This window comes from Vulpes lagopus, chromosome 7 (assembly GCF_018345385.1).
Source record: "Vulpes lagopus strain Blue_001 chromosome 7, ASM1834538v1, whole genome shotgun sequence".
Classification (NCBI taxonomy): Eukaryota; Metazoa; Chordata; class Mammalia; order Carnivora; family Canidae; genus Vulpes; species Vulpes lagopus.
Genome location: NC_054830.1, coordinates 106,817,010 through 106,842,795, shown reverse-complemented (window position 1 = coordinate 106,842,795; position 25,786 = coordinate 106,817,010). Strand labels below are relative to the sequence as shown.

The following is a 25,786-nucleotide window of genomic DNA, read 5'->3' as shown; positions in this document are numbered from 1 at the left end:
GGGACTTACATTAGTAAATCCTAATGTTTCTTACTCCCGCCACCTTCCTCAAACCCTCCACCATGAAGGCATTTTTGATGATCCAGAGAAATAGTCAAGAAACTGTGCTCCTCTGAGGTGGGCACTTGACGGGATGAGCAGTGGGTGTCATTCTATATGTTGGCAAACTGAATACCAATAAAAAACAAATTTATAAAAAAAAAAAGAAGAAAACTGTGCTCCTGGCCACCTCTCCCAGAAAGGAAACAGAAGGCAAAGTCCAGAGCTTGCCTGGGGGGTGTCAAGGAGAGGGCTTATCTGAGAACTTCTCCACACATCAGGCAAGGAAACTGAAGTGCTAGTGCCTCAAGTTAAAGGTGAACCAATCCCTCATAATTTCATGTCTTAAAGTTGGATTAAGATGGTCCTGGGCTAGAATGTCTGTGTGCATCTGCAGACACAAACAAAAAACCTCTCTGGAGAAAGGTTTATTCATTCTAAGTCTCAAATTATTTCTACAAGCAATTTTTCAAATATAACTTACTATTGATAGTCAAAACCAACCTGGTACAGAAGGGGTAAGAAATCATAAGCAAGAATTAGCAGATAACAAACAACAGACTCAAAGACTTCTGATACTGGAATAACCATGCAATACTTCCTATATTTAGAGAAATAAAACATAAGTCAGAAAATATCGTTATAGAACAGGACAGTATAAAAATTACATATTTGAAAAAGTATCAAAAACAGAATTCTAAAACTGAAAATTGTAGTAACTGAGATTTAAAACCTAGTTGACATGGGGCACCTGGGTGGCCCAGTCAATTGAGCTTTGGACTCTTTATCTCGGCTGGGGTCTTGATCTCAGGGTTGTGGGTTTGAGGCCCACACTGGGCTCCATGCTGCACATGGATCCTACTTAAAAATAAAAAATAAAAAAAACTCTAGTTGGTTTGACAGCAGGTTTGACAGCAAGCAAGAGATTAAGATAATGAATGAAGTAAAAAATAGGTCAGCAAAGAATTACTGAAAATGTGGCGTAGAGATACATCAGGTGGGAGAAGGTATGAGATAGACTGGAACAAGAAGGCCTAACATGTTTAACTTGAATTACAAAAGACAGATAGTGGACTAGGCAGTATTTGGAGAATGCTGAGAAATAGCTAAGTATCCAGGTATGTGAAGTCGTATTAATCATAATGGTATATTATTATGGAATAACCTGTTAGCTGCAAGTTTTCTCAGTAAAAGAGAACTACAGAAAGTTACCAAGGGTATCAGGAAGCTACAAAATAGTATTTTCATTCAACATAACCCTGTATGCAAAGCAGTCATGGTGTTCCTTTTAGCTTAGGGTGGGAGGGTGGGAGGAGACAAACTCCAATTAGGAGGAGAAAAATGACAATTACATTGTTTGAAGTCTCCTGATTATAACCATTCAGCAAATTGGTTAGGGTTTTGTTATTCACATTACTTACACAGCAGGGGTATCTGGATATTTTCCTGATAGAGAAGGGCTGAATGGGAGCTGTAGTTAATGAGCTAATTTCTGGAGAAGAGAAATGATGCCTCCTTAACTTATCTTTTCTCCTATAAATACACCTCAAAGATTACAGATCAAGCTTGATCTCCTATACCAGAGAGGTATATTTGTTAAGAGACTTTGTTCTTCTTCCAGGTCAGCTTATCTTTTTCTATCTTGTATAGAAGAACATTATGAAACAGTATTAAAAGCTGAATAAATGGAGTACCTAGGTGGTTTAGTCAGTTAAGTGGCCAACTCTTGGTTTCAGCTCATGTCATGATCTCAGGGTCGTGATCTCAGAGTCATGAGATGGAGCCCAGTGTCAGGCTCCAGGCTCAGCATGGAGTGTGCTTAAGTCGCTCCCTCTCTCTTTGCCCCTCCCCCCTGCTCTCTCTTGCTCTAAAATAAATAAATCTTAAAAAAAAAAAAGAAAAGAAAAGAAAAGAAGGAAAGGCTGAATAAACACTTTAAGTATGATTTAATTGTGTCTTAGGTACCCAGGATGAAACTCCAGGTAACGAGTTCAAGTAGCCAATTTCTTTAAATACATTTTCTTCCTTCATTGGTTTTTTGTTTGTTTTATTCAAATTCAATTAATTAACATATGATGTATTATTAGTTTCAGAGGTAGAATTCAATGAATCATCAGCCTTATATAACATCCAGTGCTCATCACATCAAATGCCCTCCTTAATGCCCATCACCCAGTTACCCCATCCCTCCACTCCCTCCCCTCCAGCGACCCTCACTTTGTTTCCTATGATTAAGAGTCTCTTCTGGTTTGTCTCCCTCTCTGGTTTTGTCTTATTTTTTTTCCTCTCTTCCCCTATGATCCTCTGTTTTGTTTCTTAAATTCCACATATGAGTGAGATCATATCATAATTGTCTTTCTCTGACATTTCACTTAGCATAAGGCCTCTAGTTCCACTCACATCATTGCAAATGGCAAGATTTCATTTTTTTGATCGCTAAGTAGTATTCCATTGTATTTATATTCCACATCTTCTTTATCTATTCATCTGTGGATGGACATCCAGGCTCTTTTCATAGTTTCTTCCTTCATTGTTTACAGCTATATGCTCCCTTTACGTGCTGGGCAAAAGCAACCAGGAATAAGAAGACTTCCTCCTTTTGACTGACTAACCAATCAAGCAAAGTATCTACATACTACTAAAAAATTCCATCCCAGGCTTCCCCATAAAATAAAGAACTCATTTTAAGCATCTAATAGCAGTAACAATGGCATCAAAATATATCAAACATATATTCAAATAAGGCAAAAGTATCAAATGTGGTTATTCCTTTTTTTTTAAATGTGGTTATTCCTAATTAGCTTATGAATTTTTAAAACTTTTTCTTTAGTACTTTATAAAATTTCTCCCATGAACATGCATTATTATTATAATTAGAAAAACTGGACTGCTGCTTTTTTCTCTTTTAATTGTCCAATATTAGAGTCCTGGCTATACATATGAAACATAAAATAGATGTTATCCATTCCAGAAAATATGAGTAATAAAGAAGCATGTTACTGTTACAAAGCAAGAGTAACAGAGATTATTTTCCTATGTACTGTTCACGTAATACAAAGAAAAAAATTTAGTTTCATCTAATTATTAGTAATTTTTAAGTTATTAATTTAAAATGATCAACTCAGGAACCTGGGTTTTATTTTTTATTTTATTTTTTATAATTTTTATTTATTTATGATAGTCACAGAGAAAGAGAGAGAGAGGCAGAGACACAGGCAGAGGGAGAAGCAGGCTCCATGCACCGGGAGCCTGATGTGGGATTCGATCCCGGGTCTCCAGGATCGCGCCCTGGGCCAAAGGCAGGCGCCAAACCACTGCGCCACCCAGGGATCCCGGAACCTGGGTTTTAAAAATGGAAACGACAAATCTTTTTCTAACCTAATAACCTACTGACCCAATGACCTCCTTTGGAATATAGGTTAAATCTGATATCATTTCCTTTGGAATTTAGGTTAAATCTGATTACTGGGACTGTTGGCTCTATTAACATTAATTAAAATAATGCTGAAATTTAATTGCTGGTATAATACAGAACCCAAGCAACAATCTTTATGTTTATCACCATTTATGCAAAATTCTAACTTGCTTCTGCAGATTGCTCAGTGTTTGTATTACAGCTAAAAAGATAATTATTCCTAAGAAAACAATTTTAACTTGTAAAGAAAGATCCAAATACTTTTAAAATTAATTGCTTAATATATGAATAAAGATTAAACAGTTCTCAACTTAAAAAAAATGAATAATCTATATAATGTATAACATATGCCTGGCATGTCTGGCAATGCCATTGCAAATTAATGATGAGAAAATAAGATGTTAAGTAATCCTAATTCTACCTCTCCTACTACTGTGCTCATTCAAAGCCTTAATTTCTTAATTTTCCACCTTTAGTATTAATAAAATGAAGATCTGTAATATTTTAAATATTATTTTACATCAAATCCAAGATTGATAGTTATTGAAGAGAATAAAATAAACCTCAGGGGGCGCTTGGCTGGCTCCATTGGTTGAGCATCTGACTCTTGATTTTGGCTCAGATCATGATCTCAGGGTCCTGGGATTGAGCCCTGAGTTGGGTTCCACACTCAGCTGGGAGTCTTCTCTCTCTCATCCTCTCCCTCTGCCCCTTTCCCTGCTCACTGGCATGTGCTCTCCTTCAAAAAAAACCAAAGAAAACAAAAAAACTCCAGATCATATTTGAGGATCATTACCAGCACTTGAGACTCAGCAAGTGACAAATTGTTGCATCTTATTTTAGCAGAAGAGGTGTACAATTTAAACAGCACATTTTTGATATTTGAAATTTTAGGGTTCTTGGGTCTAGGTACAAGTTGAAAATTCTGATTGGACAAGGTCAAGTATTCTAAGTTTTAGAAGAGCACAGGAAAGGCTAAGAAAGCTATAGCCAAGATTAATTGGTAAGCAGGTATCTCAAGGGCCAAATCTTGCAGGTGAACATTAAGTGGCAGCCTGTCATTTCCTGAATCACCGCTGAGCTACTGAAGTACTTTATCTTAACTGTGAGGCGACTTTCCACACCTAGTTTTATAGGACTGTGCTAATATGACTAACACCAGAGAACCTATGCCATATGCAGCTGGATGGATATTTTTCCTAGACACAGTGGTAACCCCCATCAGTTGTCATTTATGTATGAGGGGATATAATGTTTTCCTTTCTTCCTATCAAAGATTTGCACAATTTCGAATTGTTCTTGGAGATTTTAATTTTGCTGGTATTCAGCAAGCCAATCGTATCCTGGGACCCATTTACTTCATCACTTTCATCTTTTTTGTGTTCTTTGTCCTGCTGGTAAGTATGATCGTATATGTTCCTTTTGCTTGTATTTTTTTAGAATAAAAAAAAATGGAATTTATTTAGAAGAAATTACAGTATCACTGCTTAGCTGTCAGAACTTTTTATATTTATTAGGAATTGTGTGGATTCCTAAGAATCCAGGCTATGTCCTGTGTCTAGATGTTTTCAATTTGTCCAAAGGAGACCATAATCACAGTAGTTACCATCTTGGGGTCTCCTGTGTGCTAGTCATGTGCTCAATCTTCTCCACATGTAACTTGAATATCCCAGGTCTCTCCAGCCCAAGACATCCCACACTGGTAGGGATGAATATGCTCTGCCCATAGCACAATGGCTTCTAGCTCTTATGGCTAAAAGCTCCTACCTTTGTGATTTTTAGGTCTCCAGGATGGGTCTTCCATGTGTGCTCAGGACAAATTTATTTGGTCTTCCTAATCAGGAAAACTTGTTTTCCTAGTCCAGGCATTGCTGTAGTCCTCCTTAAAAACATTTTGTCAACGTGCAGCAGTTAAGCCCTGGTGGTGGCCAAAAGTCCTCAGAGTGACAGAGTTGGGCCTCAGCGAATGGTAGGCGGAGAGTAAAATACCCTTACCACAGCTGTTTGTATTATATGAACAGAGTATTCGTAAGAGCTTTAGTATGGCTGTGCATTTAAACAGCTTATAAAATTAAAAAAAAAAATACTCTCATGAACATATAGTTATTCTATTTTCTTCTGATATGCAATGTTTACCAATTAGTGTATTTGCATGTGTGTATATATACATATATACCAGTTCATATGCGTATTTTATATTTTCTCATTTACCATAAACATATTTTCCTATATCCACACTCTATACATTCCTCATTCTACTATGTTATAGTCTACATGGCCATTTCTCTATTACTGATCATATGAGCTACGTTATTTTTATTTTTTTTCAAGATTTTATTTATTTATTCATGAGAGACACAGAGAGAGATAAAGAGCATGAGAAGCAGGCTCCATGCAGGGAGCCTGACATGGGACTCGATCCCAGGTCTCCAGGATCATGCCCTGGGCTGAAGGCAGCGCTAAACCGCTGAGCCACCGGGCTGCCCCATATGAGCTACTTTAAAATTTTAAATCTTAATTTTACAAATCCCAGCACTTATCAGAGTCGCTAACATGTAAGTTTTTACTGAAATAATTATGTGATTTTTTTTCAGAACATGTTCTTGGCAATTATTAATGATACCTATTCTGAAGTGAAAGCTGATTATTCAATAGGCAGACGACCAGATTTTGAACTTGGTAAAATGATTAAAAAGGTATGTCCAAGTCTTTTCCTAACTCAAATTTTTTACGCTTTTATGTATTTATTCATGAGAGAGACAGGAGGCTTTAGTTCACATTTGCGAGATTCAAGGACATGTTGAATTCTCACTGCCGACCCTGGATTAGGGCCCTCCACATATTCTTCACCCAGCCTTGAGTATAGTAACATCTTCTGGCCTCATTCCTGCACCAGCCAGCTATGTTATCACTTCTCTGCCAAAATTCTTCAGAGTTTCTCTGGGCCCATCAAATAAGTCCAAGGGCCTCCTTAAGTCTCACAGTCCCAACTTCTCTCTAATCACTATCACTGAACTACATATAGCGTTCCTACCTTCAACTCCATTTACAGCATTGTTATGTCCCAGCTCATGTTTGAGCACAATGCTGTGTACCATCTCTTGCTGTACCTCTCCCCCTGCGCCTCTGCTCATGTCACTCACTGACTCCAGCAATGCTCCCTCCATCCTGACATTCTGTTCTCCTTGACAGACTGGCATCTTCCCTGTCCTCTTCAGCACCTACTTCACTTGAGTTCTTAGCAGAGTCATGAGTGTGCCATCTTGCCCACCTCTGCATAGCCATGGCTCTAATCACATCACTTCACATAGCAAAAGTCCTAAAAGACGTGAGGTTATTAGTGTTTGAAAACTGTCCCAGATGGGATTCCTGGGTGGCGCAGCAGTTTAGCGCCTGCCTTTGGCCCAGGGTGCGATCCTGGAGACCCGGGATCGAATCCCATGTCGGGCTCCTGGTGCATGGAGTCTGCTTCTCCCTCTGCCTATGTCTCTGCCTCTCTCTGTGTGACTATAATAAAAAAAAAAAAAAAAAACAACTTATAAAAAATAAAGAAAACTGTCCCAGAACTCACTTATAAAATGAAACTATTAATATGCCCTCCAGTGAGCTGAAGTGTAGGTTTTTTCATCTTTTTAAAGATTTTTTTATTTATTCATGAGAGAGAGAGAGGCAGAGACACAGGCAGAGGAAGAAGCAGGCTCCATGCAGGTTGCCCAATGAAGAACTTGATCCAGGGACTCCAGGATCACACCCCAGGCCAAAGGCAGGCGCTAAACCGCTGAGCCACCCAGGGATCCCTCATCTTTCATCTCTTGATTATTATGCTGCTAATGTGCATTAGAGTGTTAACATTCTTTTTTTATTTTTTTATTTTTATTTATTTTTTTTAACATTCTTTTTTTTTTTAAAGATTTTATTTATTTATTCATGAGAGACACAGAGAGAGGCAGAAATGTAGGCAGAAGGGAGAAGCAGGCTCCACACAGGGAGCCCAATGTGGGACTCGATCCCAGGACTCCAGAATCACAACCTGAGCTGAAGGCAGACACTCAACCACTGAGCCACAAGGCATCCCAAGTGTTAATATTCTTAAATGCAATAAATGTTAATAAAACTTCTTAATCATTTTTTTCAAGTTCAAGTGTGATGCCCACAAGAGCACCCCTTTTTTTCACTAGCAGGCAGAAAACATATGCAGTGACAAAGTGAAGGAAAGAAAATCATAGCACTGCCTCCATATTTCTTTAGGGTTGTAGTAGTCCCTAGAGACAAGCATTCCATATTTCTTTTTCCTTGATCAGAATATAGGATATTTATTTGCTGAAGTTTTAAACTATTTTTAATTATGTCTAGAGTTACAACAATGTTCTTGAAAAGCTCAGACTAAAGAAACCTGAACAGGATGAAGACATAAGGTAGGATTTTTAACTTACCATTTAAGACTGTATATTATATGAAAAACTCACAATGAGTGAGGTCTTGATTGCAAAACAATCACCATCCAATGTGTTGATTCCAAATACGTTGTCAATACATCCTCCAATAGTGCCTAATTCTGAGAGTGCTATGATATTCTAAGCTAAGCTAATTAAAAATTAATAGAACATATGCCATGCAACTCAGAAAAAGCTTTAACAGAAAACTGGACAGGATAATACAGACCCCCTAAAAAGGTAGTTAAAAATTTTAGTCTGCACTAAGCACATTGACTTAGCTATCAAAATAAGAACATTTTTATACAAAATATTTAAGGATACCTTTATAGTTAATAAATCATTTTGCTGCCAAAATGCTTCCCAAGCCCAGGCCTGTGGCCATGGGACATAATATAAACACTTTTTTATATCTAGAGATGTGACACTCTGGAGAACTTATTAATGACCACATTTTCCAAATGACTGGTGTTATCAAAAAGACCAAAAATGCAGTTCAGAGCCTAACTATAGAGCTGATATTTTATGTTGGCATTTCCTTTTCTACTGTCATATGTCTCTGGTTTTTATTTTATATTCTTAGTATGAAAGGAGATTTGGCTGAGCAAGCCAGAAGAGAAGGCTTTGATGAAAATGTAAGATTTTAACTTTCTCATAAAGATAGCTTTATTAGAAATATGCCTACAAGAGTTCTGATAAATAATTGAAATGATCTGCATTCTTTAGAGCAGTAGCTGCCACCTCCAAAAACGTCTCCCAGTCTAGCTATTTTGTTTAGAACAAGTCATTTCAATCCTACAAGCTACCTGTCTTATTGTTGCTCTCAGCCAGATTCCTGGTCCTACAGCTGTATAGTCGCTGTGGGATTATCACACAGGGTTTAGTGAGTATACTCTTATTGACATGATTATGTAATTTTCCTCTTGATATCATTAATGTGATGAATCACTTTAATGTTTTATACAGTTGACCCTTGAACAGAAAGGTTATGTTTACAGTACTGTAAAAAAAATCCATGTGTAAGTGGACCCACACAGTTTAAACTTCACGGGTCCACTTATATGTGGGTTTAAAAAAAAACACAGTATTTATTACAAATGTATTTTCTCTACCTTATGATCTTCTCAGTACTTTAATACAGCATATAATACATATTATATACAGAAAATGTTTTAATCAACTGTTTATAGTATAGGTAAGGCTTCAATCAACAATAGTCTATTAGTTGTTAAGTTTTCAGGGAGTCAAAAGTTACACACACATTTTCAACTGCACAGGGGTTGGTGCCCCTGTGTTGTTCAGAGGTCAGTGATACATGTACTGGAGTGAGGTTTCCAACTGTGAGGTAAGGGAGTCCCAAAATGGAAAGGCTGAAGGTTAAAATGAACTTTGTGGTGTTGGATTAGAATTGTAGGTGTGCATGTGTATGTATTCTATAGCTCTATCTACACACTAAGTCTAGAAGTAAAAACTACGTTAGTTGCCCAGACCTTGGTTTCCAAATACCATTCTCTTCTAAAAGGAACCAGGGCCTCTGAGGAGATACGGCTAAATTCCAGGGCTGGAAAATACAACGTGAGTCTGGAATATCTGGTTGAGCCAGAAAGTAAAAGTGCTCAAAGAATGATGAAGATCTGTTAAAAAGACAAAAGGTCAGGTTCAAGGGGCCCTCACTAGCCAAATCTGGGAATATTTAAGCACCATAATGAATAATATGTGTAACCCATTGAATAACATAGGATTCCACTGACCTAAACATATACATGGACAAAAATTGGACGAAAATGGAACTTCTGCATACTTCTCCACAAAATGCATATTAATTACAAAAAAAAAAAAACGAGTTATGTCAGGGTGGGGGAATCTGGCAGACAGTGCCTTGGTCAGTATGGGAAAAAACTGAAATCATACATCTTTTGATAAGATGCTAAGAGAACACAGCTTTTATAATGCTCTTGCCAAAGATGTGTAACATAACAAAATATCACACAAAACTAAACTACTGGCCTGTATTCTTCAAAAGTATCAAGAAAGCCAAGGTAAAGCTGAGGAACTACACCAGACTGAATGAGAGTAAAAGACAAATCATTGTAATGCCTAATCCTGGACTCTAGATCCTTTTACTATAAAGGGCATCACTGGGACAACCGGGAAATTCGAATGGGAGACTCAGCATTAGAGGATAATAATCTATCAATATCAATTTTCTGATTCTGATGTTTATGCTGTGATTATAAAGGAGAATGTCCTTGTAGCAGCAAATACACACTGATGTGCTCAGGGACAATGGGACATTCGTGTTGGCAACTCCAGATAGTTCGAAGGAAAAAAAAGTGTATTGTTTTCCCTAAGTTTGAGAGTCTTTAAATCATTTCTGAAATAAAAGATGATGTAAATTGAAAATCATACTGTGGGGCAGCCCTGGTGGCTAAACCGCCACCCTGTAGCCCGGGGTTTGATCCTGGAGACCTGGGATCGAATCCCATGTCGGGCTCCCCGCATGGAGCCTGCTTCTCTCTCTGCCTGTGTCTCTGCCTCTCTTTCGCGCTCTCTGAATAAAAAAATAAATAAATCTTTTAAAAAAGGAAGGAAGGAAGGAAGGAAGGAAGGAAGGAAGGAAGGAAGGAAGGAAGGAAAGGAAGGAAGGAAGGAAGGAAGGAAAGAAGAAAGAAAGAAAGAAAGAAAGAAAGAAAGAAAGAAAGAAAGAAAGAAAGAAAAAGAAAGAAAGAAAGAAAGAAAGAAAGAAAGAAAGAAAGAAAGAAAGAAAGAAAGAAAGAAAGAAAGAAAATCATACTGTGTTCCCAGGGGAAATCAGCTAGAATGAACATAATACTCATCCAAGTAAAATATGGACTTATTTTTTTTAAGAGAGAAAGAAAACCAGGTTAGCATGACAACATTCAACACCATAATCAAAAGAACCATATCTACAATATGCAAGGAAAGAAAATGTAAGCCAAGCATATTTATATCCAGCAGACCTCTGCTTCAAGTGTAAAGGCTCAAGTAGTTTTAAACATGCAAGAACTCAGGCAGCCCGGGGGGCTCAGCAGTTTAGTGCCACCTTCAGCCCAGGATGTGATCCTGGAGACCCAGGATTGAGTCCCACCTCAGGCTTCCTGCATGGAACCTGCTTCTCCCTCTCTCCCTCTGCCTGTGTCTCTGCCTCTCTCTCTTAAAAAAAACAAACAAACAAACAAACAAAAAACACAACAAAAAAAACATGCAAGAACTCAGAGAATACTGTTGTATTCCTGAGGATTTTATGAATGGATTGGCTTCAGCCAACCAAAAGACGATTGGAGAAATTTTGGAAAAAGGAAGAGGGGAGAGAGAAGGTATAAAGTAAAAAAAGTTGACTGGTTCGCATATATAGCTAAAAGTTAAAGAATTATCATTTAGAGTTAATAACCAGTAAGAATGTATTAGTATATTTAATACAATAAGAGTAAGAAATTGTTTCATTGAATTTAAAACATTTTTTTCACATTTTAACATAATTAAAATCAAGATGTGCCTTATAGCTGACACTGTATCATATTGTAACTGGCAGCCTTTCTTTCTTAAGTTGTCCATAAAGAATGATGTGTCTTACACTAGACTCCATCTCTAAAATACCATGAAATACAGTAATAAGACTAAGTATATTTGGGTTAATACAGAGGAAAATACCACAAGCTCATTTTCTTGTTGAACTTGTTTCTTTGTTGAGGGAGCCACAGCAAGAAAGAGAGGACCCAGGTTGTATTAAAAAGAGACATGAGGGGATCCCTGGGTGGCTCAGTGGTTTAGCGCCTGCCTTTGGCCCAGGGCGCGATCCTGGAGTCCCGCGATCGAGTCCCACGTCTGGCTCCCGGCATGGAGCCTGCTTCTCCCTCCTCCTGTGTCTCTCCCTCTCTTTCTCTCTCTCTCTCTCTCTATGTCTACCATAAATAAATAAATAAATCTTAAAAAAAAAAAAAAAAAGAGAGACATGAAAGGGATCCCTGGGTGGCTCAGCGTTTTAGAGCCTGCCTTTGGCCCACAGCGTAATCCCAGAGAGTCCTGGGATCGAGTCGCACGTCGGGCTCCCTGCATGGAGCCTGCTTCTCCCTCTGCCTCTCTCTCTCTCTCTCTCTCTGTGTGTCTCTCATGAATAAATAAATAAAATCTTAAAAAAAAAAAAAAAGAGAGGCATGAATAAAAACAAACCACTAAAACAAAAATACATACATTCCTAAGGGCAGAAGAACCAAAACAAAAATGAAAACAAAATATACCATGTGGTAAGAAATTTAAAACACACCATAAAACAGTATGATGTAAATGTGACCAGTTATGTCTGACATATCAGTACAAGCAACTAAAGTTAATTTACTGAAAAAGAAAAAAAACATTTTCAGATTAAATCACAAAGCAACACCCAATTCTATGCTATATTCTAAAACATGTACCTAAAACAAAGTGATTCAGAAGAGTTCAATATAAAAGCATGAGCAGGGCAGCCCGGGATCGAGTCCCATGACGGGCTCCCTGCATGGAGCCTGCTTCTCCCTCTGCCTGTGTCTCTGCCTCTCTCTGTGTGTGTGTCTCAGTAATTAATAAATAAAATCTTAATAAGTAAATAAATAAAAATAAAAGCATGAGCAAAGGTGTAAACAGGTTTAGCAAAAGATTTAGAGGACACAACTGAATGTAAGTCAAGGTAGAATTCTAGAACTAAAGAATTCTAAATGGCATGAAGGGCACTTTATGGTGCTAACATCAACTTTAATAGTTATGATTATACATCACATAATACAGCATCAATTCCATTAAGTATGGCCTACTAAACTTATAAAATAAGAAACCGACAGGAACACACTAAAAATAGAGAAGAGATCAGGAAAAATAAAAGGCTAAAAAACCCACAAAATAATATAATGGATAAGGTGACCTTATAGTTGTGAATCTAACTTTATACTCTCAAAGATATGTCTGCTTTTCAAAAACCCGTTCATGAAAAACATTCATATATTGGGCCACAAAGAAACTCAATAAATCCAAAAAATGGTTAACATAGAAAAGATTATTTAAAAGCAACACAGTAAAAATGTTTTAACAAAATGAGGAAATAAAAAGATTAAGATTTTATTAAACAATTCTTGTGGTGCCTGAGTAGCTCAGTCGGTTAAGTACTGGACTCTTGATTTCTGCTGGGATCATGATCTCAGTGTGGTGAGGTTGAGCCCCTTGTGGGATGCAGTGCTCTGCTCAGCTCATCGGGGAGTCTGCACCTCTACCCAATCTTTTCCTGCCCTTCCCCCCACCCACACATGCACTTTTTAAATCTTTTTTTAAAAAAAACTATTAATTATTGAATCAAATAGGAAATATAAAATAAAATCATAAAATTCTTATGAAAAAACATAAAAACACTATAAAGGAGAATCTATGAGACAAAGTCAAATGCCAGAGGAAAATCAACAGCCTTGGGATCCCTGGGTGGTGCAGCGGTTTGGCGCCTGCCTTTGGCCCAGGGCGCGATCCTGGAGACCCGGGATCAAATCCCACATCGGGCTCCCGGTGCATGGAGCCTGCTTCTCCCTCTGCCTGTGTTTCTGCCTCTCTCTATCATAAATAAATAAAAATTTAAAAAAATTAAAAAATTAAAAAAAGAAAATCAACAGCCTTAAATTTACCAGTAAAAATCAAAACTGAAAAACTGATTTTAATATGTAGCTCAAAAAGTGGGCAGCCCGGGTGACTCAGCAGTTTGGCACCACCTTTGGTCTGGGGGCAGGGGTGAACCTGGGGACCCGGGATCAAGTCCCACATCGGGCTCCCTGCATAAAGCCTGCTTCTCCCTCTTCCTGTGTCTCTGCCTCTCTCTCTGTGTCTCTCATGAGTAGGTAAATAAAATCTTAAAAAAAAAAAGCAACTCAAAAAGTTAGGAAATAACAATAGAAAAAATAAATAACGATAAAAAATAGAATTAATGAGTGGCAAATACAAAGTTGTATAAATAAAATGGCTGGTTCTTTGAAAAGATCAGTGGGAAGAAACTACTAGTCAACAAATATGGAATAAGAGGGAAAAAGCATAAACATGCATAGTAAGAAATTTCAATGGGAGAAATAAGAAACAAGGAGTTTAAAAAATACCACTGAAACTGAAGAAATACAAATTGAAAGATATTCCATGCTCACGGATGAGAAGCATTAGTATCGATAAAATGTTCATACTACCTGGAGTGATATACAGATTCAATACAATCCTTATCAAAATTCCAATGGCATTTTGCACAGAAATAGAAAAAATAATCCTAAAATATATATGGAACTACAGGCCTCAAATAGTCAAAGCAATCTTGAGAAAGAATAACTTGAGAAAGAAGAAAGCTGGAGGCTTAATACACCTTGATTTCAAATTATATTACAAAGCTTTGGGGGCATCCTAGGTGGCTCAGTCAGTTAAGTATCTGACCCTTGATTTTGGTTCAGGTCATGATCTGAGTTGTGAGATTGAGCCCACATCTGGCTCTGTGCTAGGCGTGGAGACTGCTTAAATTTTTCTCTCTCCCTGTCCCTCTGCTCCCTCTATTGCTCCTACTTGTGCGCTCTCTCTAAAAAAAATCAAGAAACAAACAAATGAAAAAACCCAGAGCTTTGGCAAGCTAAATATTCTGGTATTTGCATAAAAAGAGACACAAAACCAATGGAATAGAGAGTCCAGAAATAAACCCTTGCATGTATAACCAATTAATTTACAACCAAAGCACCAAGAATATACAATGGGGAAGAGACAATCTCTTCAGTAAATGGTGCAGGGGAAACTAGAGAGCCACATGCAAAAGAGCAAGACTAGACCAATATCTTCCATAAAATTTACATAAATTTAACACAGACAACACAGGCAATAAATTCCTTGTCATGGGTCTCAGTGATGACTTTAATCTGACACCAGAAACAAAGGCAATAAAAGCAAAAACAAGTGGAACTACATCAAGCTAAATCTGTACAGCAAAGGAACAAGATGAAAAGGCAACCTACTGCATAGAAGAAAATATTTGCAAATTATGTATCTGATAGTTAATATTGAAAATATCTAAAGAACTCATACAACTTAATAGCAACAAACAATCCAATTGGAAAATGAACAGAGGATCTGAATAGACATTTGTCCAAAGAAGACTTAAAGATCGTCAACAAGTAGTGAAAAGGTGCTTGACATCACTAATCATCAGGGGAATGCCAATCAAAACCAAATGAACTATCACCTCACACTAGTCAAAATGGCTATCATCAAAAAGACAAGAAATAGCAAGTGTTGGCAAGAAATAGCAAAGTGTTGCTTTTGGTGGGAATGAAAACTGGTGCAGCCACAGTGGAAAATATGGAGGTTCCTCAAAAAATTAAAACTAGGGATCCCTGGGTGGCGCAGCGGTTTGGCGCCTGCCTTTGGCCCAGGGCGCGATCCTGGAGACCCGGGATCGAATCCCACGTCAGGCTCCCGGTGCATGGAGCCTGCTTCTCCCTCCGCCTGTGTCTCTGCCTCTCTCTCTCTCTCTCTCTGTGACTATCATAAAATAAGTAAAAAAAAAAAAAAAAAAAAAAAAAAAAATTAAAACTAGAACTAACATGATTACCAGTAATTCCACTTCTGGGTATTTGTCTGAAGGAAATAAAGCACTTAATTCAAAAAGATATCTACACTAAGTTCATTGCAGCATTATTTAGAATAGCCAAGATATGGAAATAACCTACGTATCCATCAATGGATGAATGGACAAAGAAATGGATATGTGTATAAAGGAATATTAGCCATTTAAGAAAAAGGAAATGCTGCCACTTGCAACAATATGGATAGACCTCCAGAGCATTATGTTAAGCAAAATAAGTCAGAGAAAGACAAATACTGTACAATCGCATATGTGAAATAAAAACAACAACAAAAACAAAAAATTGAACTCACAGATACAGAGAAGATATTGGTGGTTCAATGAGAGGAGGAGTCAGAGTGGGTAAAATAGGTGAAGGTGGTCAAAAGGTACAAACTTCCAGTTGAAAAACAAGTTCTGGGGATATAATGTACAGAATGAGGACTACAGTTACTAGTACTGTATTATATATCCAAAAGTTATTAAAAGTTCCCATTACAAGAAAAAAACCTCTAACTGTGTAGTGATGGATGTTGACTATTAACTACACTTACTATAGTGATCATTTCACAGTATATACATATATGAAATTATTATACTGTCCACCTGAAAAAAAAAGGGGGGGAAAAGGCTCATAAAGAGGCTTCTTTGTATAACTATGCAAATAACATTTGAAAAACTGAATGCAATGGGTAATTTTTCTCTGAAAATAAATTTATCAAAACTGAGCCCAGAATAGAGTTTAAAAAGAAAGAAAGTCATCAAAGAGCTACCTGAAAAATCAGGCCCAAATGGCCTCACAAAGGAATTTTATCAGATTTGTAAAGGAACAAATGGTTTCAACCTGTTTAAGCTATTCCAGAAAAAAAAGGGCAAATGGAAACCTTCCAAATTGTTTTTATAAAATGGCCATAGTCATTATGTAAAGTGACTAATACACACACACACACACACACACATCACTTACAAATTTTTATCAAAAATCCTAAATAGGGATCCCTGGGTGGCTTAGGAGTTTTAGTGCCTGCCTTTGGCCCAGGGCGTGATCCTGGCATCCTGGGATCGAGTCCCACATCGGGCTCCCTGCATGGAGCCTGCTTTTCCTCTGCCTGTGTCTCTGCCTCTCTCTCTCTCCCTCTCTGTCTCTCATGAATAAATACAATCTTTGAAAAAAAAATCCTAAATAAAATATTAGCAACAGAATCTAACAGAACACAATAATATATCATGATTCCATAGGGCTTATTCTAAGAATGGAAAGGTGTTTTAAAATTGGGTAATCAACTAATTAACATAATTCATTCTATTAACAGATCCAAAAGGGAAGTTGCATGATCATTTTCCACAGATGCTGGGTATTTGATAAGATTCAACATCCAACCTTAGAGGGATAACAAACAAAAACAGGAATCAATGAACACTTCCTTGATATGATAAAAACATATTTATCTCACCACTAAGCTAGCTAGCTTCACCTTAACGGGGAAACACTGGACACGTCAGGAACAAGAAAGAATGTACTGGAAGGATCAGCCAAAAACAATTGAGAGAAAAAAAATTAGAAGTATAAGAATTGAGAGGGAAAAGATATAAACTACCTCTACTTCACATACAATTCTCTTAAGTTTCCTATGCATGCAGATAGGTATGCATGTCTCTTGGGTATGCAAGTACCAGAATTCAAAATAGCAACGGTAAAGAATAATTTACATAAATACAGTTATGTCATATATGCAAACACCTAGTTCATTAAAAATTATAACAATATTTACAATAGCAACAAAATAGAAAATGCCCAGGAATTTAATAAAAAGTGTTTAAAACCAAGATTAGGAAAATTAAAGCATTCCTGAAAGACACAAAATACACTTGATCAAATATTTACTTTCAGTCAGGACCTAGTCAGGAAAACGGAAACCACAGTATATATTTTAAATAGAAAAAATTTACTGCAGGGAATTGGTTACATGGGTACAGAAAGGCAGAAAAAGGTGAAGTCATCTGAACCTTGTCGTAGAGCTGTTGTTCAGACAGCTCTGAGGGTGACCCCCACCCCACCTGCTGCCACTATTTCTGAGGGAGTGTGATGAGCCTGGTTCAAGGTGGGACACTGGAGCCGACCACAGATGCTGGAGAGGACTACCATTTGCAGAAGCAATGTTAACCTGATCAAAACCCAGACCTGTCACCTCACCATCTTCCACTAAGGCAGAACCTAACAAGCCAGTGGCAAGAGTCTGGGGAATGAGGTTTGTTAAAACCTGAGACCTACCATCACAGAGCATGAAAGGGTAAATTCTGAGTTGAGAGAAATCAGATAAGTAGTAGGTCCAAATCACCCTTTTGGCTATTTAGTACATGCATCTGAACTTGCACAAAAGGACATCAACTATTTTTCAAGGTTCTGTGTGTATATATAATCTTTTATACGAAGGAAGGCACGTTTATCCTCTCTCCCAAAAGGGAGAAGCAAAGTCCCAACAATTGTAGCTATCTCTGAGTGATGTTAAGGCGTTTTCTAATGATATTACAGTTCCTTAAGAACTACAATTCCTTTTCAACTACAAAGTTCATTTTTAGTAAGTAAACTCTACCCCCGACACGGGGCCCCGAACTCACAGATAAGGGCCCAAGATAAGAGTTGCCTGCTCACACTGACTCTGCCAACCAGGCATCCCCTAAACCACAAAGTTTATTTTTGGACATAAAAGAGACATCCCCCAAAGAATTCCCTGGATTCCAAATAGAGCCCTCTCTACACCTGTTCTGTAGCAGCAACCCATTTCCCTTTGGTGATTGGCTGGGGTCAGTACCCACTCCTCTGCTGGTTCAGTAGCCTGAGGAATCCCAAACGGCCAGGTGGTAGTCTTAAGTCAGCTATCATGTCCCCTGGTGGAAGCACATGATCTATGAGGGTGTTTCTTTGTGGAGTTCCCCTGCTACCAAATACCCATCAGTTCAATCAGAAAACTAAAAACACACAAGGTAGTCCAAAGAGAGGGTGTTTACTATGGAGAATTCCTTCCTGAGGGAGTAGAGGACTAGAAGAGCCAGCGCTGGACACTAAACAAGCACAGAGACAACAGTAAGAGGCAGCTGCTATCCACAGGGAAGATGGGAGATGATTAGGACCTTGGACCCAGGAGAAAGAGCCCCAGCATCGCTGCTTGGCTCATGAGGGAAGGCACCACTTTGCCGTGAACATCAAGGCGGGTTTCACAGAAGTAGTGACGGTTGAGATGGGTTTTTTTGAACAATGAGTCAAGTTAACTAGGCTGTCTATTTAACTCGTAGCACTGATACAGTCACATTTTAACAGGCCTGGTCATTTAGAAAGAATTGCAGGGTCTGCCACCTCAACAACACATTAAAGTGTAAGTGATTATGTCAGAACACGAATGCTTTGTGGGCAAAGTAAAACTAGCAGGATTGGAAGCCATCCTTTCCTACTTATGCTATGTTGGCTAAAGACAGACTATCTGATGGAGTAGTTTCTCTGACCAGAACAGCACACACTTATCCCGTAAACAGTGTACAAATTTGGTGTCACCATCCTCTCTGGGGAATGTAATCAGAATCCTCATAAAGGGATCAACTTCGGTAACTTTGGTACTTCACATTATTGCTGGAGTAGGGCAGTATCATACTGATTCACCAAGAAGTCTTTGGATCACCTCTGGACACAAGGTCTCCTCTTTCCTATTTTTTTTAAAGTGCTATCCCTATTTTCTACAACCTAAGAGTGCATTTTTTCTACAGTTGGGAAAAAGTTCTTTGGACACGAAAAGGGAAGTGGGTGGTGATGAGGACAAAACAGGAAGGATTCTGTAGGAGCAGAGACAAACGCAGCAACAAGAATTTTCTGGTATGCCGAACTTATTTTGGGGTCTGTGGACAGATTGGGAGTGCGCAGATTGATGCAGTAATACCGAAAAGGGGACTGGGGACTCTAATCAGGTAAGGCAACAGGGGTGTGGCTTCCAAGCAGCTGGGAGGGCAAATACCCACAGATGTACTCAGAAGTACATTGGCTTCATTAAACAACAGAAGTACAGAAAAGAACAGCTCAGCCTTAGCCAAGTGAAGAACAGGGAACATCAGAAATTCAGCCAGAGAAGCAGAGAAGAGGCAGTAAAACAAGAATAAGCTGATGATTTTAATTTAAAAATCCCCTAGTTCCAACGAACAATTCTAACACCAAGTCCTCTCAAATGAATCTGCCGACTCACAGACCTGAAAGCCGGGTAGGGCATCCGTGGGGCTCAACATCACAGCCCTGGAGAGTGGACTAGTTTAAGATTCTCAACCCCATGGTGCTTGTGTGCCAAAGACTTCATTAACACAGAAAAATTTAAAGGTTGCAGCTACAAATGGCAACTATATTTGTCCTCTGCCTTGACAGGAGATCCAAAGTGCAGAGCGGATGAAAAAGTGGAAAGAAAGGCTTGAGGAAAAGTACTATTCCACAGAAATTCAAGATGACTACCAGCCTGTCACTCAACAAGAATTTCGAGAGTAAGTAACTTCCAACCAGGGCACTGTAGGCTATCATGATATGGGGGGACTGGGGACACAAGTTACAGTACTTTCCTGAAACTAGACCTTTTGGAGATGCCACCCCTTTTTCTCATTTTTACCCAGCTTTTTGTTTTTAAAGATTTTTTTATTTATTTGAGAGAGAGCATGACCAAGAGGAGGGGCAGAGGGAGAAGCAGGCTCCCTGCTGAGCAGGGAGCCCAATGCGGGACTTGATCCCAGGACCCTGGGATCATGACCTGAGCCAAAGGCAGACGCACAACTGACCACGCCACCCAGGTGCCCTTTTTACACAACTTTGAAATTGAACAGAAAGCACAACTCTACTTGTTTAGATCTAAGGTGAGAGTGAAACCAATTGTTTTTATCCTTATATCTCCAAAGAGGACTGCTATTTATATTGGATATGAATGGCAGAAACTCTTCTCCAGTTTTAGAATATACGATCCATACTTGGCCACACTAGGCCATGTTTTAGAAACTCCCAAGTACTTCACGGTAGGTACTAACAACCTGCTGACTCTTTATGCACAAACGTATGTTACTCATTCTCTGCTTCCTTCTAAATTATCCTCTAGACTCTTTTTATATGCCGTGGAGCTGGAGAAGGAATTACACTATGTCAGTTTAAAACTAAACCGAGTGATGCGAAAGCTTTCAGCTCTACAATCTTGAGACAAGGGCATGTGAGAACATATGGTATGATCACTGAGCATTTCTAACAAAGATTTCTCCTTGTACTGAATTATTTGGTAAACATGTGCCCATTATAGATACACTGTAAAAACACTACACCTATCTATCATCAAACTATCTTCAGAGCCAATGATAATCCCAAGAGATTTACAAATATTAAGTGCCCTTGAATGGGACCTCCTGTTCGATCCGTGTGTATTACAGCAAGCATCCAGAGTACACACACTGTAACACGTAAAGGATTTCATGAGATTTATTAAATTCTAGCAATGTGAAGATAAAGTACAAAATAATGCTGCTTATGGTTTGTGGCGAAGATCTCTAATAGGTCACTAAGTAAAAACAGTTTTCTTAATGTTACCTAAAATATAGAAATGTTGGTGCTTTTATCATGTACCATATGTTGTAACTTCTTCTAGGATAAATTAATAAATCCTTAGGATTCTGGAAAGCCATTATATAATATGGACCCCAAATAAAATAATATCATCTCCATTCTTCCCAATTTGAGGTCACCTAGAAAAAGTTAAAATGTAGAAGAACAAACTTCCCAATTTCCTACAGAAATTTCACTAATATTTTCACACTGGAAATTCATCTAGAAAGCTTCTAAAGTAACACATTTAAGGTTTCCTAAAAGTGTTTCTTCAACTACTCTAAAAGCAAAATATACTTTAAAAAACAAAGAACAAGGTAGGAGTATTAGGGCTAAGAGAAGTCAACTTAATGTATGAGAAGTATGAATAAGGGCACTTCAAAAGCCCTGCTTGGGTGGTTGGAAAAATGTGTGAAGTAACTCTTCTAATTTCTTTAGTAGGTTCCATAAGCCCCCCTAAAAGAGCCATATGTTCTCTTGGCCCAAACAACAACATGGGACCATAACACTCAACTTCTACGTTGGTGCTCAATCAATTTTAAATCTATCCACCTCAGTCAGGGCAACCTCTTCTCTTAGAAATAGTACCTCAAGTTTGCTTATTAGGATAGTTCACTTGCAGTAAGAAGTGCTGACGGTTCTCTCTGCATCTTCCCCCTAGATTTCCACAAAGCTATCAACAAACAGCGTGGCCTTTCCTTGTCTTACCAATCCTCAGAGCTGCTGCCAGCCAAGAGACTTAGTCACACTCTTGTCCCCCAACATGGTCCCTGGTTGAGGTAACTCAAACAAAGCCTAAGAACATTAAGGGAAGGAAACACTTAAGGTCTCCATTTTCTTTAACTTCTAATGAAAACAAAACAAAAAACATTTACAATGACTTAGAACACTCAAGTTCTTTTATTACAAAAGTCTATACAATGAAGTGCCAGACACAGCAATGCAATTATATTGGTGGCCATATATATCTATATATTATTTGTATATAGATATACAGCTTCTACTTGTACCAAAGTAAAACTATCACAACTGCCTAATTCTACCACCTACTGCTCCACTATGACACACAATACTGTCACGCAGCAGGTACGTGCCACCATGCCACTTTTGTCTATTCTACTCGCAGCCAAACGTTAACAGTGAATAACCAACACCATGAAGCAGCTGTTAATTCTAAAATGAAACCAGTCAGGCCACTGACTTATAAAAATATGGTACTCATATAGATTTAGCATTATAAAGAAGGAATATATTATTTAAAACATTTAAATAGTGCATATGGACATTTTTGCATGTGGTATATAAAACATTCATATAAAACAATATACAGTGCACATTAAATCAGATGTTTGGATATACTCCTGTCTGGAGACTGAAAGAAATTAAATGTACACTGCATGCTGGATTCAAATCAAAGTGATAATTTCTTTTGGCATTTTCAATTCATTTTTCTAGGTATACATTATGAATAATCTAGCTGTTATCAAAAGGAAATCACACGGAAAGGGCTGGATTTAGTGCTTTATTCCCGAACTACATGTTCACCACGAATGAACATTCCTTCCCCCCCCCCAAAAAAGGCATTGCACACACAAATGAAATGTGAAATACTAGAAACACTACTTATTCTCGAGCTACTTCATGTGCTTACTATGTAATAGTGCCAGAAGTATGAGGTTCATGCTTCCCTCACTTGATTAAAGTATGTTGCAGAAGTCCCATTTTTATATGGAACTGTTAGTATTATCTAGTTAAGAAAACCATGCATGAGTCAATGCATGCAAAACATGGGCACAAAGTGAGACACTCAACAATCCAAAAAAGCACCAGGAAAAAAATTAACACTTAGATTAAGCCTAACCAGAATACACTGTTATGAACTATATTCTTAGCCCAAATAAAGTCACCAATCTGTGAAAATGATTAGCAGAATACCAGAAGAGTACCTGAAGAAAAGCCATGCAAAGCTAAAGAAAAAAAGATAAGCTTAGAGTATATGACAAGGGGCATACCACTACGCATCTCTGAACACCACTACACAACTGCTTTAAACAGCATGTGACTGAGCAAAGTGTTCCTGTTAAGAGGATGTTTTATGGATTTTGCTTATTAAAAGAGGAAAAAAAATGATGCAACCCCCTGAAGGTACATGTAAAAATGCAGTGGTATAGCCCTTGTTAAGAAAAGATTTAATTCAGGCATAATGATTCTTTTTGCCAACTTAGACCCATCTGACTGAACACACAAAGCTGAGCACCATCAGTGTTCCTACAGAGACATGGCTATTTTCTCACATTTTCTGGAGGTGGATGGGGGAAAAAATACAGGATCTGATTCAGACAAAGCACATCATCACCAGCTAATAAACAGTAACTGAGGAAACAGTAACTTATGTCCCATAGGCAGCATGTGATATGATTCAGTTCTGTGTTGATGTGTGGTGTGTGTTTTCACTATACTAAAACAAGGTCACTTTTTGGTCTACCCTCTGTTATCTTCATCCAGGAGCTGTGTGACCAGTGAATTGGAAAATTTTGCTAACATACTACCTGTGAGAAAGTGTCACTTTGGAAATTAAACAGAAATGTGTTCCACAGTAGGACTTGAAATTTCAGTTGATTTTGGTTTTCTAAGAAAACATAGGACATAGTTGCATTTGCGCACATTTATAGGCTTTTCTTTCAAATTTTCAGTCATTCTGTAAGAAAAAGGCAACCGAAGAATTCAATGTGAAGATGTTCCTCTGAATTTCCTTCAGTAATTAAAAAAATAATAAAAATAAAGTTGATGATAACAAAAAGCTTGTATCTCCAAAGTTCTTGAAGTTGAAAGAATAAAGTACTAGTCTTTTGCTAACAGGATGTATCTGTAGTACAAAACAATGAAGAAAACTGGATGTTTGCTAAAGGTGTGGAGAGGACAGTCTGTGGTTAATATGGAACACCACGCTCCCTAAAGAGGGTCTACTTACCCTCCCATTTTTCTCTAGTGGCACCACAACCAAGTACAAAATGATACTCCTGGAGTGCCTGACAAAATGAACTCAAGTACCAGCCAAGTACACACGATGATAGCTTCAGGGAATACAACTGATTTTTATGATGTTTTCAAAGAGCATACTTTATATGGATTTTGAAGAATCTTGTTTGCTGATAAGAACTTCAAGAAGCCTAAGTTTGGCTTTAATTTTCTTGTACTCCCTATACTCTTCAAGCACTGGAACACGATCCTCTTTCTGGGCATTCCTAGGGAAGAAAATAAAATCTGTAATATTCTAGAGATCATCTGAAAAATAAAGTTCCAGAAGCTGTCCTAATATGAGACACAATGTTATCAAATATAAACTCCAATAAAAAATTCCTCTGCAAGAAAAAAGATTACTGGACTAATTCCCCCCCATCTCCAAGGAACATTCCTAAAAAACTTCTATTTTTGATGAATTTCTCTGCTGACAGATTAAATAATGCTATATTTTTATCAATGATCATTGCAAAGAACTAGGAAGTAAATAAATATCTTATTAAGATATGCATTGCTAAGCTCAGTCAGGTCTATGAGTGTATATTAGGCGCCAAAGGTTACAGTCATTTCATACATTTACCAAACTGTGGCTTCAATGAAGTGACATGTAAAACATCCTACCCACAGAAAAAAGTAGTTTCCTCACTTTGTATTAATGACCCAATGCATTTCAGTTTAATCTCTAGGTAAAGCATCAAACCATCCTGAGTATAATTATAAGCAAAGTTTTCTTCCATTCAGACAAAAAAAATAAGATGATACTTGAAAAATGCATTCTTACACTGAGGGTTTTTTTTTTTTTTTTTTAAATTAAGAGCAAGAGAGAGAGACATGAGCAGGCGGGAAGAGTAGGGAGAGGGTGAAGTAGACTTCTTGCTGAGCAGGGAGCCTGATGTGAGGCTCGATCCCAAGATCCTGGGATCATGACCTGAGCTAAAGGCTGGCACTTAACCAACTGTACCACCCAGGCACCCACACTTGGGATTTTTTTTTTAAACCATTTTTGCCGGGCAGCCCCGGTGGCTCAGCGGTTTAGTGCCGCCTTCGGCCCAGGGCCTGATCCTGGAGACCCGGGATCGAGTCCCATGTCGGGCTCCCCGCAAGGAGCCTGCTTCTCCTCTGCCTGTGTCTCTGCCTCTCTCTCTCTCTCTCATGAATGAATGAATGAATGAATGAATGAATGAATAAATAAATAAATAAATAAATAAGACCATTTTTGCCAACTACATAGAAGTTTCAAAGTAAACACATTTTGGAATTTGTAATGTAGCTACTGGCTTGGTAAGACCGCCCAGTTACAAACATGGAAAAACTTTTCTGAGGCCTGAGGTAACACTCATTTCTGGCCACCATCTGATTTAGAATATACTTAAAAAAAAAAAAAAAAAAAAAAAAGAATATTTTTCTTACTTTTCAAAGAGTTCCACTGGGTCAGCTGTGCCCAGTTAGATAAAAGCACATGCCATATTGTATTCTAGAAGCCACACTGCTGACTGGCACCCTGTTACATATCTTAGAAATGGGGAACCTGGAATGGCCCAATAGGTAGCCTAACCAGCGATGGTCTTAGTATAAGATCCACACTAGGTGACAATACCAATCATGTTAAGGGACCTTTCCTAAAAAGGAAAAATAGGGGCACCTGGGTGGCT

The 25,786-nt window shown here is 38.1% G+C and overlaps 2 protein-coding genes across 13 annotated transcripts in view; one reads left to right on the top strand and one right to left on the bottom strand.

Moving 5' to 3' along the window:
- Window positions 1-24,154, top strand: part of PKD2L2 (polycystin 2 like 2, transient receptor potential cation channel) — a 42,860-nt gene extending 18,706 nt beyond the window's left edge. For 2 of the 3 annotated variants that reach the window (XM_041761283.1, XM_041761285.1), the window contains exons 9-14: window positions 4,731-4,851; window positions 6,049-6,150; window positions 7,808-7,869; window positions 8,471-8,522; window positions 19,908-20,020; window positions 20,620-21,019. In XM_041761283.1, the coding sequence (XP_041617217.1) occupies window positions 4,731-4,851; window positions 6,049-6,150; window positions 7,808-7,869; window positions 8,471-8,522; window positions 19,908-20,020; window positions 20,620-20,716 (547 nt within the window). In that variant the 3' untranslated portion in view covers window positions 20,717-21,019. Of the gene's footprint in view, window positions 1-4,730; window positions 4,852-6,048; window positions 6,151-7,807; window positions 7,870-8,470; window positions 8,523-19,907; window positions 20,021-20,619; window positions 21,020-24,102 lie in introns of those variants that run through there. The other variant, XM_041761284.1, reaches the window with a different exon arrangement.
- FAM13B (family with sequence similarity 13 member B) overlaps window positions 21,995-25,786 on the bottom strand; it is a 93,994-nt gene continuing 90,202 nt past the window's right edge. For all 10 annotated transcript variants that reach the window (XM_041761269.1, XM_041761268.1, XM_041761267.1 and 7 more), the window contains one exon: window positions 21,995-24,358. In XM_041761269.1, coding sequence (XP_041617203.1) covers window positions 24,235-24,358 — 124 coding nt within the window. In that variant the 3' untranslated portion in view covers window positions 21,995-24,234. The remainder of the gene's footprint in view (window positions 24,359-25,786) is intronic.